Here is a 15,608-nt window from a genome sequence, read left to right as displayed (position 1 = left end):
CCCCGAGCTTTGCTGCCGCACAAAACAGTTGCTCCAAAACCGGCAACCGCAACCAGAAACCCCCTTAGTCTGCACGCTAGTGAGTCAGCTGTCTTCAGGGCTGTGCTCACCAGCAGCTCTGTAGCTGACACCTCGTTCACGCTACATAATTTTAGCCCAGATTTTCCCGTTTGATGACAGCTTTTGGAGCTTGCTAAGGAAAAAAAAAACAGGTCAGAAAACAAGTCGGAGCTCGGGGATCCGTGACCTGCGACGCATTCCATCCACAGCAAACACCCAGGGGCCATTTAGAGTTAGAGCGCTAACAGAAGACGCGCTGGCCCACATCCACTGACAGTTGGACCCTTGACACTGGACGACTACCTCAAACAATCCCGCGGCAACACCCTGAACTATCCCTTTAAGACACCTGTGAAGGGGCCATGCATCAGCGACACCTGCGCACAGCAGCAACCCACTCCACTCCTTCTTTGCCTCTCTTTTTTTTTTAAGTGGCTGGCAGCACATCAGCAAACAACTTGGATCGCTTGTTTCTGGGGCGACACTTTCAGATTTGCTCCTGCGAGTGTTTTCTGCCATTTCAGACGTCAGTTCTCACGCGTTTTCATGACCAAAAAAAACCCCATCCGTGTCACCCTGTCAACCCGGTCAGGTACAGAAGTGTGTGAGCCACCGAGACTCCCAGGGTGGGCTTGGCTTCAGTGGGCTGTAACATTCTTGATCAGATCCAACGCCTCTGCTAGCTGCAAAAATCAAGCTCTAACCTTCTTTTTGGTTTTTGCTGTGTTTTTACTTTCCATCTTTGTGTGAGCAGGTGCTGATCGGATGTCCAGTGAGAGGCTGGTGTGACATCTGGACCGTTCCTGCTCTCGTCGCCGCCACCGTTGTGAACCACATCCATCTCTGGAGATGCACTGCCTTCTTCTGGCAGTTTGGTCGATACCATCACTTTCCACTCTAACCAGTAAAGTCAAGGGAGGTCTCACCACGGACATCAGCAGTGAGAGGGGGGAGCCCTGCTGCTCTGATGGATTGGCTCCTTCTTTCTCTGCCTGGCTCAGGAAATCTTCCCACTTTTTTCCAGACATCGATTCTACAAAGCTTCATGTCAGCTTGGGACCAGGTTGACACCCCAGTGGCACACCTGGATATCCGTAACCTGTTGGGATTTTAGTTTTTTCCTTTTTTTTCTGGACCCATGAGGGGTTTTGTGGGGCTTAAATGATAAGACACGTTCAGACTGACAGATTCGTTAACACGATCTTCATTAGGTGCTTACCCAGAACGGCATAATAAAAAGGGAAGTGTGTAGGGTCAGTTGAGTACTGAGGGAGTGCATAGAGACCACCAGGTAGGGAATTCCACAACAACCAGTTTCTGGACACATGGGAGTCCACACGATCCCGAATAATCTGGGGAGGAGGGAGGAAGAGACGAGGAAGAGGAATGCATGAAGAAAACAGAAGAAAGAACAAGGAGTTGAAGTTAATACAAATGTCAGGATTCAAAGACCAAGTGAGAAATGTGGGATTTCAAGGACCAAAAGGGGAGAAAACGGGAAAGAAAGTGAGAACACAGAGTCACAGGTGGAGGGGAAGGAGAGGAAATATGTACTGAGTGCCATCATACTTTCTAGATTTAACATTCGCAGTGGGGACAGCGTTGTGATACCTGGAGAAGGAACAGGTGTCTTTGCACATTTGCATACAAAAAGTGAAAGAAATTCTTCCCTCAACTTGGTCGTACGTGTAAAGAAATCAAGTACATCTGAATACGTTATCGAACCCTCCCGGCGCGCCATGGCGCTTCCCCCACAGCGAGGCTGATCACTATACATGCATACACACACACACACACACACACACACACCCTGTATATACACACATGTTGCATTTGATGTCATTTGAACGATGTGGTACAATGTTTGATTGTGTAACGTTGATTTGGTGAAAACATCACGAGATTCGGATCTAAAATCCGATCCAATCTGCAGCGAATTGAATCTCCCTTTGTTTGTTTTTTACATTTGAAGAAACAGTGCCAAGAATTTGTGATCAAACACAAAGAAATGTATGTTTTGATGCACAAGAGTGTGCGTGCACTCACGCACACACACACACACACACACACACACACACACACTCACACACACACACACACACCCGGCAGGACTGAGAGATTTACAGGGCATTTATATCATTTTTAAACAACGAAATCCTGGGCCTGATAATGTGGAGGCTGGTTTTCAGAGACAACTTTATTTCCTAAAATAACCTGTAAAACATGAAACTCTCATTTTATTTTGGAAGGAGAAGGGAGCACATCCAGAATGTCATATTCACGCCTATGGACGCGTTATTAATCGCAAGTGCGAGGGACGACTACTTTCACTGTGCTGATACTGAGGACAACGGCAGGACAGCGTATGGACACAGAGCCTGTATTTTTCCACAGATGTCTCCATCCTGGTCTGTGGAGAATTGGCTTAGCGCTTACACACACACACACACACACGCGCACACACACACACACCCCAACTGTAGGGCTCTCAGTATGTGGGACGCTACAGTTATCAAAAACGCCTCATTTCCCCCGTTTAGCCTGCTGGTGAGCTGGCTCAGAGTTTTTAGCACATCTGGCCAGCAGCTGTCAGTGGGCCTGTGTTGTGATTCCATAACCAGTGAGCTCGGAGCGTTTGGTGCAGTCACTAAGGTCTCACGTGTGCTGTGGTTTTTCTAATTGTAAGAGTAAAACACGCTGGAGCAAAGGAGATGTTTGACGTGGGCGGGGCCTGGCGTGATCATAGGACCTCACTGCCTTCCCTTTGGCAATTCGAACCCCGACTGCCATCTAAATTAGGATGACGGATTGAGATTGTTCAGGATTACTGAACCGGCAGCGCTCTTGTTTCAAGGTAGACAAACAGCTGTCACAGTGACCCTGACCTTTGACCACCATCCCAGTGTTCCTGCGACACCGTGTTCACTGGAGCCAACAGTGACCTTTAGCTCTGGCGGTCCGTCCACACAAGCAACGTTTTTACTGCTCATCCGGGGGTCCCAGCGGACGTTTGTGACAAATTAGGAGAAAATCCTCGAAATGCGTTGCAGTGATATTGAGACCTACGGGTGTCACTTTGAAAACCTTCCACCGGAGGCGCTCTGAAGACGCTACGTGACGTCGTCATGACGTCGCCTTTCAGTTCGTCTTTTCGTCCCAGAGGTCACTTGTGCTGATTTGAAGAAACTCCCTCGGGGCTGAAACATCGCATGAACGAGATTACGACGCGCAGACAAACAACGGCTCCTTTTTCACGTTCCTACACAACAATGTTCCACAGAACAGCACGGTGGAAGCTGCCGCAGGCGGTGGGAACTTTGTTGGGATTGTAAAAGTAACGTGTGCATGACTCTTAAAGTTCACCTTGGGAAGGTGATGCGTCGCCAATGGCGACCGACACTATGGAACACAAAAACTGCACTTAGGTTGATTGAATAATGCTCTCCTGACAAAACTAAATCCAAAACTCCCATTAAGGCCATTTCCTGCCAGCTTACCTCCAAAGTAGTTAAGACGATTTTGGCTACAGAGGAGAAGTAGGCGTCCCAGAGGAACTGGGTCTGCTGGCGGAGAACCAAGATCTTGTCACGGCCCACGGACCGGGTAATGGAGGGAACCTGGAGGAAGAAAAGCAAGAGGACAAAAATGACAGTGATACAGATTAAGTTAGATTTTAAACAAAGATGAGTGAGGGGATGTGGAGGCAGCGTAGGTAATTTTGCAGACATGCAGAAAAGATTAGAGGTAATTTGTCCTTCCCTCCAGACTCGACCACCCCTGCGTCCTCCTGTCCATCAACTGGCTCGTCAGGACAGAACGGCAGCTCAAGCAGTTGAAACAGGCAAACTGCACTCACATCTTGAGGTTTGTGATGACTATAACGGGACATTACACGGTAAATGAGGTGTGTTTGTGGAGCTCCTTTCCACCTTGACGGCACTCAAAGTACTTTGCAGTCCTCCTTCACCCACTCAGGTTGTTTCCGTGAAATCAGAAAAAAAAAAGAAGTCCAACTGACACTGGACTTTTAACGCATGTGAGCACCTTCGATGGACTTGAAGCCGTACTTTCCACGGTTGGACTAAAGTTTAGTCCAACCGTGGACTGCATTAACTAGATTAACTGCATTAACTAGGAGCGTTTAGTGACTAAACGCTCCTAGTTAATGCAGTTGGGGCGTGCGTGCGCTTCAATTTTCCCCAAATTTGCCTGGATGTTCCGCACGTGTTCCTGCTGTGGTACTGGACTCGGAACGTCGCCCAGCTGAGGCATCAAGCTTTGTGCTGTCAGCTCACGGTTTCTGCTTTTCTATGTCTTTTAAGTGACATCCGTCGCTCGATCTCTGATGAGTGGGAACTGGAAGAAAGTTTGATTGCAGCCGGCTGTAAGGGTGCCTACCGCCACCTGCTGTTCTGGAGGTGGAAATACAGTTCTTGTATATTTTGAATTATTAGGACCAGCAATAATTAGGTCCCCTCATTGGGCCCCCTATGGTTTTTGCTACTGCCAGTCATTTTTTTTTTAATAGTTTTTGGGAGATTTTTCAGTCACATGATTTAATTATTTGCTACGTGACATCCCTTTGACAGAAGGTGCTTTTCCACCTCCCGTGCTCTGCATTTACTATCTGGAAAAAGGGGGGAAAAATTCTCCTCTAACCGGCATTCAAAACCATTTTCATCAACCTTTCTGATGTAATACATTAAAACGTGCATCCAAACACAAGGATGGGATACCTGACGTCGTCGGGACGTCGACGCCGGAGCTTTTATTGCTCCGCTCTCTGAGGTGGAACAGAAACAATCAAATCAGCTCACTTCTTGTCCTCCTGATTGACTCTAATAGTGTTTATTTCTCAGCAGGCATATTGTTTTGTGTGTGTGTGTGTGTGTGTGTGTGTGTGTGTGTGTGTGTGTGTGTGTGTGTGGATGTGTTCTGCACGTCTGATCTCCATGGGGGGGTGCTGGGGGGGGGGCTCTACATACTAAATAGTCAGGTATCGCAGTACTCAGTGATGTAATTGAAAGTAATAAGACTCGGCTCTCAGCAGGTGTTCGAGCTACGATATCAAGTTGAACAGACAGTCTGGATGTGAGTTTGTACCTCATAAAACAAGACAAACATTCCCCTATCAGAAACTTCTTCTTTTTCTTTTCTGGTTTTCCAGCGGTGCCTGCACTTCATTCAAGTCAACCAAACGATAGCCTGGAGCTCTGAACGCGTGGGTTCAGTTTTGGACGTGAGGCTGCAGCGGTTGAGCAGGTTCCATCTGCTCCGCTTCCACTGTTTCAGCTGCTAAAAACTGCTGTTACGTCATCAGCCAACATCCGGGAAAAGATCTGTTTCACTGTCACATTTGGTCTGATAACGTTTGGCCTGGAAGAGACCAGAATGAGCCTCCGTTGGGAGGACACGCCCAGTTAACTCCCCCCCCAGCGGGACGGGAAAGTCACCTCAGACTTAACCTACACACACCTGGAGCTTAATGAGCATTGTGAGAGCTTGTTTGGGTCGCTTCATTTTATGGAAATATGATCCACCATAGATTTACAGTTTGAGCCCACTCGCTGAAGAACAACGGTCCCCTCTCCCCACCTACCAGCCTCCCCCGCACATTGATATTCGATCGGGGGGCCCACAGGTCTGGTTTTATATTTCGTTAGCGAGATGGGATTGGAAGTAAAATCTACTCGAGCACCAGTGTTTCTACTGAAACACGCCGCTGACAGGCCGGCACTCCAGACCGTAGTTTTGCTTCTCTGTGTTTACCCAACAGCGAGCGAGTGACAGGCGAAAGACAACCCCCCCCCCCCCCCCCCGTTCTCATGTCCTCCACACGCCGCAACATCGTTCTTACAACGCTCTTGTTGGATAATTCACTGCTGCACGTGATGTCAAAACGCCTGACGTTCCTTTGACATGCAGCTGTACTGAGATGGAGCCGACATCTTCAAACTATGGCGGGGCCAGGAAAGTGCTACTACTAAATACTACTACTACTACTACTACTACTACTACTACTACTACTCATCATGATAATAATAGCAATTTGGATTTACTGTCTATGTATCACTTGTCGAGAAACCCAAGGATGCTTTACAAGGAAAAAAGGACAACAAAAGATAATATAGTGCCCGTGATTCCGTAGGAAATGAACAAGCCTTGTCCTGCATGTTGAACGCAGGAAAGTTAGCAGCTAATTAGCTTCTTAGCTGAAGCTGAAGTCACTTGGATCCCGTTGGGTGATGGTGCGGCACTTATCTGACGCGTCGGCACCACTGCTAGTGAGGCACCATCTGCCCGTGACTGTATATGATGGAGCAAGTTCCTTTATTTGTTTGTCTTTCCCATGAAAAGTGTTCGAGAACCTTCCTCTGCTGTCTTCCTTTAGCAAAACTAACAACCCATTTAAAAAAGAAAAAAACAGCCCCAAAGTGACTAAAAAAGAGGGATGGCTTAATGCGATCTCAGTTGTTCTTAAAGGTGTTTGGTGGATTCAGCAATAAAACTCTAATCTTGTGCTTTAAAGTGTCTATACGGAACATCTGTTGTGATCCAAATTTAATTCCTACCATCTGTCTCAGGAAACAAATGAAGCAGCTTCAAGGTGCCCTCCAGGAAACTTTGATTAAAAAACAGGAGAGAATAACCTTTTTAAAGCTCTTATTACCGGCATTCTTTAGCGGCACACATTTTCACTTGTAACACGCTGACAGGCACGCCATACGTGAATTGCTCCCGTGCGAATGCTCTTTGTGTGTACATTTTTTTTTGACCACATCTCACAGAATGTTTGACCATGACGCGTCAGATTCATGGCGACACCCCCGGGGGTAAATAGGATCGTTTAGGGGTGTTGTGTGCCTGCACGTTTTCCTGACTTAGGCAGCGTCGTGGCGACGGCGTCGTAGACCCTACCCCGTCATTGAGCATTTGAAGTTCTGCGTCGAGGGAACACGTTGCTCTGCAATTCACCGCCAAGCCGCTAGGGGGTGTGGCTGTGTCTTTGTACTTGCAGACCTCCTTGATAACCCTTTCTTCGGCTTGGTCCATTTTTGAGTGTAGCTCTCACAACAGAAACTTTAAAAATGGCGGTGTTGTTGTGCTGAAATGACGTTCTGAGCGGACCGATCACAGTCCCTGATGTTCACGTCACGACGCCACGACGCCACGTGTAGTCAGGACATTTTGGAGGTGCACGTCAGGCTTGCAGGGTCCGCGTAGGGGTCTGAAGCATAAACCAGGCTTTCGAACTAACCACACCTGGTCTGTTCTCAGGCACCATAGGACACGCTCTTCTAGCAATGACGTTTTTTTCATGAGGTTTTTCTCAGTGAATAACTGTAAAATTTAGTTTGCAAATGTCAGAAGATGAACCCGCCTCTCACACTCTCAAAGCCGCAGGGACCGGCGTGTGTCGGAAAGGGGACAAATCCTTGTCGCCTTGAGAGGGACAACTTGGAACACTCCTGTGAGTATTTAATCACTTTGCAAGTCAAGATGTGCACTGCTGTCCTCTGACAGACCAAATCGGACCTGTGGTTCCTGTCTCCATGTCTGAGTGTGTGTTTGAAGCGCCGCGTTGTTGAACGAGGGATTTTATGTCCCGACCGCAGGAAAAGAATCGACGTAAAGTCAATTTGCTAACATTCCTGGTGGTTTCAGGTGTTTCTGTGAGAGGGAGTCGCTCTGACCCGTGTGCTGAGTTCATTGGTTTTATACATTCAAAAAAAAAATCAACATTGAGTGGAAAAAAAAAGACAAAAGGCACATACCTTTTGTCAGAACACAGCAGCTGAAAATTTAAATTTTGTTGCGGTAAGGTTGCGCGTTCATCTGCCCGTCAGCTGACTTGATTAATACTCAGGTCAGCTCCCATCTCTCCGCCGCCTGGGATCTGTGCACGACCGCCGCCAAACCGAAACAATACTACGCTTCAAACGGAAAAGAGTATCAGAAGAGCGCGTGACACGGCCGTCAGACTGGCACCGGGTCTCGCCTGCAGTGGAAATCCGGTTCAACCAATTCTGTTGGCTCTCATTTATTTCGCCTCCCTCTGTTTCCCCGCTTCCTTTACATCAGTTCATGAGGCTGCTGGTCAGGATGGAGGGAGGATTCACCCCGAGAGTTTTCCTTCCACCAACGGTCGCAAATCTGACAAATCATTCTACGGATGTCAGAGCCGCGTGCTGATTCTCAATCTGTCGTGTTTACTGTAGAATGTCATGCATTATCATAAAAGCCATGGAATAACGCGTTTCCCCCCCCCCAAACAGTCGCTGCCTCTATCCATTCATGTCGCTATCAAGACCAGCAAACCAACCCTCAGTGGTAAATGTCATTACTCTGTCGAAGCACAGCCCTCACTTTACACGGATTTGCTCAGCCGACAATTAGGTGACATTTTTGTCCAAGGGGCACCGAACACAAAACCTCAGTGTCCATCTTATTATTTTATAAAAGCGTGCATATTTTAGCCAGAAGCCTGATTTGAGATATATTTAATGAGGGTGTCTGCTGTCGTCGGATTCATTAGGTGCTGATAAAAGGCCGATGGGGGATGAGGAAGACGTTAATTAAAGTCAGGCAACCCCCGACTGACACATGCTGTGTCTGTGCTGCCGGCCAGGTGGAGGCATGGGTCGCTCAGGTGGCGTGTTGGCGTGTTGTAGTACAGGGAGAAATTAGAGGACGTAAACATCCCAATCCAACTCTTGGATCTAATTAAAGGGAAGGGAAGGGAATCACACAGCAATCCATCCACGGAAAACAGTTCCTGGCTGAGGTGTGAGTGAATATCACAGCTGTCACACCGGAATATCAGTCACTAAAACCCATATGACTGCAATCAGAAGGCAGCTGAATGTCTGCAGACGCATTTCTCGATTCAAGTGTGTGTGTGTGTGTGTGTGTGTGTGTGTGTGTATTTTGTACTGGTTTGGCAGCCCAGTAACGGCCATATTTGATCACCTGGTTGTGCCGCTGCTCTAAGCTGAGGAATTTTAAGCAACGTGATGCATTTTCCGTCCAAGGCATTCGGCGGGCCACATTCGTCAACTGTCACCGAGTCACATGGAGAAATGTCAAACTGATTACCCGAGCATTGATCGCGCAGCCAGCTGACATACTTGTGCATCATTAATGCAGGAGAGATGAAGTGGTTCAGGAGTGAAAGCCTCGGTGTGCTGATGAGAGGCAGGATGCAAACTTTCCTTTTACCACCTTCACGCAGTTTAGGAGGAAACAAATCAGACCCACAGGGAGCCAGCAGGACGTTTGTCCAAACACTATAAATCTATCAGTGACGCCACTTCTGCGCACACAGGAGGTGAACACACACTGTAGTGTACGTGTTTATTTATGAAAACATACGTTGAAAAATTGCCTCTGGAGGAAGAAGAGCCTTGACAGCATCACTTTGAGGAAAGACATGTAAATGTCACGAATATTCAACCTTCACCTCACCTAAATATTGACAGTTCTATTCAGGTTTGGGTCCTGAATGGCCGTCCCTGCTCTGTGTGGTTTGCTTCTAGGGCTGACTCAGCCCCTGCTGGATCTGTGCGATTGCCCGGGGGGATCTGGAGCCACAGATGAGAATTATAACAAGGAGGATGTTGGCATTTCACCACCCAGACACTGAATTAACCACTGCTGAAAGGGCACATTTTATCTTTTAATGCTTGATGCTACACAGAGAGAGGACGCTGGGCTCTGTTGATCCAGCAGGTTACTGGCTGCTACGAACATTAAGCTGCATCCGACTACTGTGTTTTAATTTCATAGTAAAATAATGTCATTCTCATCCTTTTACGCCCATTCAGCTGTTGCACTTGTAGTAGATTTCAAAAGATCCCCTCCAATGGAAATTATTTAATTCAGTTTTGATATTAATGTCAGGTTTGCAACAAGAAGCCGCAATAAGCAGGTCGAGCATCTAGTCTTTGATTCAGCCAGGGGAGGTTCCACACAGCTACAGAACCAAACCCGTCAGCTGGTGGGCGGAGCTTTTACCTCCATGTTATTCGCAACCTGCAGCAAAATGAGGAGAGGAGGAGAAACAGGTGTGGTGCCACTGATAGCAAGCTACTTTACAAAGTCTTCCGAGGAGACACAGGATGAGTGTTTGTCGGCGTGTGTTTTCAGTTGAAGTGAAGGTGTAGAGCTATTTAGGGTTGAATCAATGCCATGAGTGTCTTTAATTGGAATAAACACAATTTATGTTAGTATTTTAACGTAGTAACCCCCCCCCCCAATCTAAACCAGAAGCACTGAAGTTCCCTGTATTTTTGTACCTGTAACAGCAGTCTCTCATCTCCGATGATTGCAGCTTTCCTCCAGTCGATGACTTCAGAGAAGGGAAGCTCCCAGCCGTTGCTCAGAATAACTGGGATACAAGCCGCCTGCGAGCAAACACAGACGGCGCTCAAGTTGTTGTTTTGGATCGCAGATAAATAAATGATAGCAGGCAAAAAAACGGAATCTGCAGAAAACAGCTCAAAACAATTACACACATTGGAAATATCACTTGTCTCTCATGCACTTTTCTTTCATAGTTTTCCATCTTGAGAACGGGAGGTGCAGGAGTCAACAGAAAATCATAAATGTTAACCTGGCACGGATGAAACCTTTGGTGCTTGGTGGGTTTCTTTCTGAGGACTGCTGGCCTCAGTGAAATGGACGGTGTGTCCTCCTTCGTAATTTCTGACTGATAACACGAAAAAGCTTCATGAGAAAACGAAAAGCATTTTCAAGTTTTGGTTTTGTTTTCCCCAACGTGAACTGAGAGGCTCGATGCAGAGGAGCGACTTGTGTTGCTGAGAATTCATTCTGTGGAGGCAAAGTTTGTGCACTCCACCGCACATTTGAACTGAACTTAAAAGGGGAATACACACGTTTCTCATCCGCTACTGCATAACAGAAATTAAAAACTGCTACTGGTATTATTTATACACTGATGGGACACCTGGTGATGGGAATGCCTGGAGGGTTCTTTTTCTTTACACCCTGTGTAGGTGAGAAAAAAGCCACCGTGCAGCGGTGACAGCACACTTTTGAGAGCGACAACCAAACCATATGGTGTGACTGCCATTAGCCAAAGAATGTGAGCGTAACTTACAGCGTAAAATGGAGAAGCATCCATGTTCTCTCCGTGAGACGTGGAGAGAGTGTGTGTGCAGCGGACGTGTGGTGTTTTATCATCACCGCGTGTGAAGTGTATTTATGTACAAGGGCTGGTCACGTGTGACCACACAACAGAGGGAGCGCTAATGAAAGCTCAACACATCTGTGGTCTGAGTGTATTAACGTCCTCTGCGTCCATCTACAGAACCGGGCCTTCGGGTGACAGGACGGTGACAGTTTGTCAATAATAATAACATCAGCTGGTGGTAGAGGGAGGCCAAGAGGACAAGAAAGCCGTTTTTTTGTTGGTTTTTTTTTTGGCACAAAATAAAAAGAAAATATCACATTTTTTTTGGTAGAGGAATTACATTTTGACAGCGGGGCAATGTCTGAACCTTTGCTCTGAAAACTATAATTTACAGCGAGAAAACAGAATCGACCTCATGAGCGCTTTTTCAGATGTGACCGTCTGAGAAGAGAGCGCTCACATCAAGAAGGAGAGAAAAGTCATCCACATCAGAGGGAGACGGATGAAGAAAACAATATTAAAGAGGCAACAAGCGGAATCCTGCAGCTGCAGCAGCACCACCGTTAACAGCCTGGGAAGTTTTGATGATGAGGGCCTAAATGTGCTCTCGGTGGGACTCCGACCGTCCCGACGTGCTGCTCAGACAACATGAAGATTTTCTTCTCCAGCCATCGGATGAGTGAACGTAAAAGGATCCTGAGCGCAGATCTGTTGGGTTTAGACATGCAGCGCCTCCTCTGTAACAGGAGCCACTCTAGCATCTGAAATCATCTCTAAAAAGAGAGAGAGAGACACACACACACACACACACACACACACACACACACACACACACACACACACACACGCACACACACACACACCTACCTGCAGGGCCTCCAAGAAGCGAAACGATCCAAGACGCCGGCCTCGGGGCACCAGGCAGAAAGTGGAGTTATGGAGAAGCTCCAGGTAGTCATACCTAAACAAACACACACACACGCACACACACACACGCACACACACACACACACACACACACACACACACACACACACACACGTTAAAAAAAAAAACAGGTTAAGACAAAAACACAAGAACGTTTCACCAGGTTAAAAAAAGAGAAAAGGCTGGAGAACGTCAGAATACTTTGTCTTCACAGGAAAAAAACTAAATCCAGAGAGAGAGAGAAGATAACGGCTGCACAGCAGAGGGGAGAGAGGATAATCAAACCTCCTCGAAAACACTCCTATGACTTTTTGTAATTTCATACAAAAAAAAAGAAAAGAAAAAAAAGCTGAAGCCATTTTCTTGGCGGCAAAGAAGGCATTGTGAAAGATGATTGTCAACGCTGTATTACTTCGCAGTTTCATTAGTATCCACGCATCTTCAAAAACAAGTACATTCCTTCTAAATGGCAAGCAAAGATGTTTTCAAGTACTTCATCTCTTTCATGAAGTCTATTCTCATAGAAGGCGGGCTGGTAGATTCTGTACATCAAAGGGCTGATAAATAATGAAATGTGCTCTCCGCGGCTCTTATATAATCACACACCAGTGGCCCTCGACACAATCGCTCTGATCGAATGTGTGAAGGAGAATCCTCTATTCACAGCTACCTTTGGTGAAGGTTTCTTGGGGAAAATCAATCTGACAGCATGTTGTGGGATCAATGTGTGTGTTTAAAGGCCAATACTTTGCTGATAAATGCTTTTAGTGCACGTTAGCAGCTTCTTATCACAGGGGGGTGCAGCTCTGAACTGAACTGCTGCGTGGTTTAGAGCGACGCTAATGTAACTGTAAAGTTTAAAAAGGAATCCAACAAAAGTCTGTTTGAGAAAAATCCCACTCTGAGGGCCGGATGTTTGTTTGGAGAGCGCAGAGGGAGCAGCAAGTTGAAAGTACACGTTAATAGCTTAGTGTTCTACTTTGAACCTGACGATCTACGAGGGTTTGCATGACCCATGCGTGCAGAACACCCAAAACAGAACGTTATCTTTCATCCTTCAGAAGTTCAACAATCACGAAGCACAATAATTCCACGCCTCAAAAAGTTCAGCGACTCTTAGTGTGGCAGCGACAAAGTCAGTGGTGCTGGTAGTGGATGGGTGGTCGTGGCTGGTGACTGGTAGCACCCTGCACCCTGTCTTCAGTGAGACGCCGCCCCCTGTCCCTTCAAGTGGGTCCACCCCTGCAATGCTAAAGGTCAGGCGTATATAAATAAATGACATCAAGACTGAAAGAGCTGTTTTAAAATTGGAAAGACAAAAAATGCATAAAGGAGTAAAAAAAAAAAAAGGAGGAGAAAAGAGCCTAGAGAGAGAGAGAGACAGATCCTGAGGCAAAAACAGAGGGAAGACGGGACAAAAAGGCAGGTTCTTTTAACATAGTACAATGTGGCAAAACGTATACTCATAAAAAGAGTAACAATCTGGATTGTACCACCCTTTAAAAGGAGGAGCATTTTCACAGGGAAGGAGATGTCTACCTTCCCCAGGGTAGTGAGGCCTACGCTAAAGGTAGAAATCCTACAACACCCAGAATGCACTGGGCTCGTTGCTTTCTAAGGCCCCAGCCTTATCATTATAATATTAGCGCAAAAACAACAACAAAAAAGCTGCCATTGACAATTCTACGCTCAGGTGGGGGTTCTGGAGACGACACGGTGGAGAGGCGGGTTTGCTTCGGAGCGGAGGGGTTTGACCCGACATTGTGAATTCCAACCGGTTTGAACGTCAGCGCTCATACATACATGTATCATTTCAACATACATGTTGAAATGATACAGAGCTGGCTGAAAATACAAAAAGTTTCCCCTTCAAACAAGCAGGTCTTTCCAACTTGCAAGTCACTTTCTTTCTCTGTCTGACTTTAAAGGTTGTGTGTGTGTGTGTGTGTGTGTGTGTGTGTGTGTGTGTGTGTGCGCGCGCGCACGTGCGTGTGCGTACATGATCTCAGGGCTGGCCTGAGGAGATTTCAGATTGCAGCCTAATCTGTCTGGGGATCAACTGTCCCCCACAACCTCACCAACAGACACCTGTGTGTGTGTGTGTGTGTGTGTGTGTGTGTGTGTGTGTGTGTGTATGAGTTTGTGTCTTTGGGATGACAGAGTGTATCACTTACTGTTACTGCCCTGTGTATGTGTGTGTGTGTGTTTTGTGCATCACTGCGTGCATGTGTGTGTATGTGTGTGTGTGTGTGTGTGTGTGTGTGTGTGTGTGTGTGTGTGTGAAAGAAGAAAAGAGCCAAATAAGATGTCAGGTGTCCAGTTTGTCACCTGAAGACAAGGTCAGTCTAAGCACCACAGAAGGACACAGACAGGCGGCTTGTCGCATCTAAAGACGGTTATTTGGGAAAACAAGTCAAATGTTTCGACTGCAATTAAATATCACTTCACCACACAAGCACATCTGTTTCATGATTTAATGAGAAAATTCTGTTCCTGTGACCTTGCCTCAATTCCCACCTGATTTGTGAAGCCATCTTTTTTGTGGCAGTTAGTAATGGTGCTGAGTTTTCCTGCAGCTCGGCGCTCCTGCAGCTTCTCCCACAGGCATTAGCTTTGTTAAAAGGCTTGTCTTGTTTTTAGGTTGAGCTCCGACGATAACATCGAGATGCTTTGACTGTGGAATTCCGAGCAGCCATGGGCCTTGTGTGCTTGACAACCGGTGACACCGAGCTGGTCACTCGCGCTGCAGACGGCGCCCACGTACAGGGAAATCAAAGGCAAACAATGCAGAGACCTGACTCTGTAACGCTATGTGTACTCCCACAGCTGTAAATCAGTCTTGTGCAGCCAGATCCCCTCCTTTTTGTGTTATGGCACAGAGAGACATTACAATTGACCCATTATCAAGTAAAAACAACAACAACAACAACAGCAAAAACAATGCTCTGAATGGTTTGATTTTCTGCAACGTTCCATTGCAAAATATTGTATGTTTGTGTGTGTGTGTGTGTGTGTGTGTGGGGGGGGGGTGTTCTGTGCTTGCCATTTTATATCTTGACAGCTATTCAACAAAAAAAACAAACGAACAAACAAAAAACAAACATGATGTGTTCTTTCTCATTCTGTTCTGGACAAGGGAGTTCCTCAAGGACCTTTTTTGGGTCCTCTTCTCTTTTTACTCAACAACATCAACTGAATAAAAAAAATTGAAACGCTTGTCGCACCGTATGTGCGCTGATGATAAAGTTTTGTTTGCTGTTTCCAAATTGCAGTCTGACTTTAACTCATTACCACATGCTCTCATGGATTCAAAACAAATTTTAAGTAAAGTTTAACTCAGACTTTGCCATTTGAACTCAGTAACAGAGCCTGAGTTCCTTTCCTCGCTACTGACCCTTTTTAGGGTAACAGAATCAGTTTGTTGAGACGTTTATAATCAAATCTACTTTCAAAAACCATAGGGGAACTC

At 46.5% G+C, this 15,608-nt stretch overlaps 1 protein-coding gene across 4 annotated transcripts in view; it reads right to left on the bottom strand.

The window, feature by feature from the left end:
* The window catches only part of LOC147243269 (exostosin-1), a 146,925-nt gene that overhangs the window by 23,656 nt on the left and 107,661 nt on the right, over positions 1-15,608 (bottom strand). For 3 of the 4 annotated variants that reach the window (XM_086189309.1, XM_086189310.1, XM_086189311.1), the window contains exons 4-7: positions 12,080-12,173; positions 10,356-10,463; positions 3,558-3,677; positions 1,280-1,412 (exon numbers count right to left, since the gene is read on the bottom strand). In XM_086189309.1, the coding sequence (XP_086045435.1) occupies positions 1,280-1,412; positions 3,558-3,677; positions 10,356-10,463; positions 12,080-12,173 (455 nt within the window). The remainder of the gene's footprint in view (positions 1-1,279; positions 1,413-3,557; positions 3,678-10,355; positions 10,464-12,079; positions 12,174-15,608) is intronic. The other variant, XM_086189312.1, reaches the window with a different exon arrangement.

The sequence above is a fragment of the Aulostomus chinensis genome, chromosome 20, assembly GCF_037954235.1.
Source record: "Aulostomus chinensis isolate RoL2024-O1b breed Wild chromosome 20, RoL_Achi_v1.0, whole genome shotgun sequence".
Lineage (NCBI taxonomy): Eukaryota > Metazoa > Chordata > Actinopteri > Syngnathiformes > Aulostomidae > Aulostomus > Aulostomus chinensis.
This window is presented reverse-complemented; position numbering and strand designations above follow the sequence as displayed.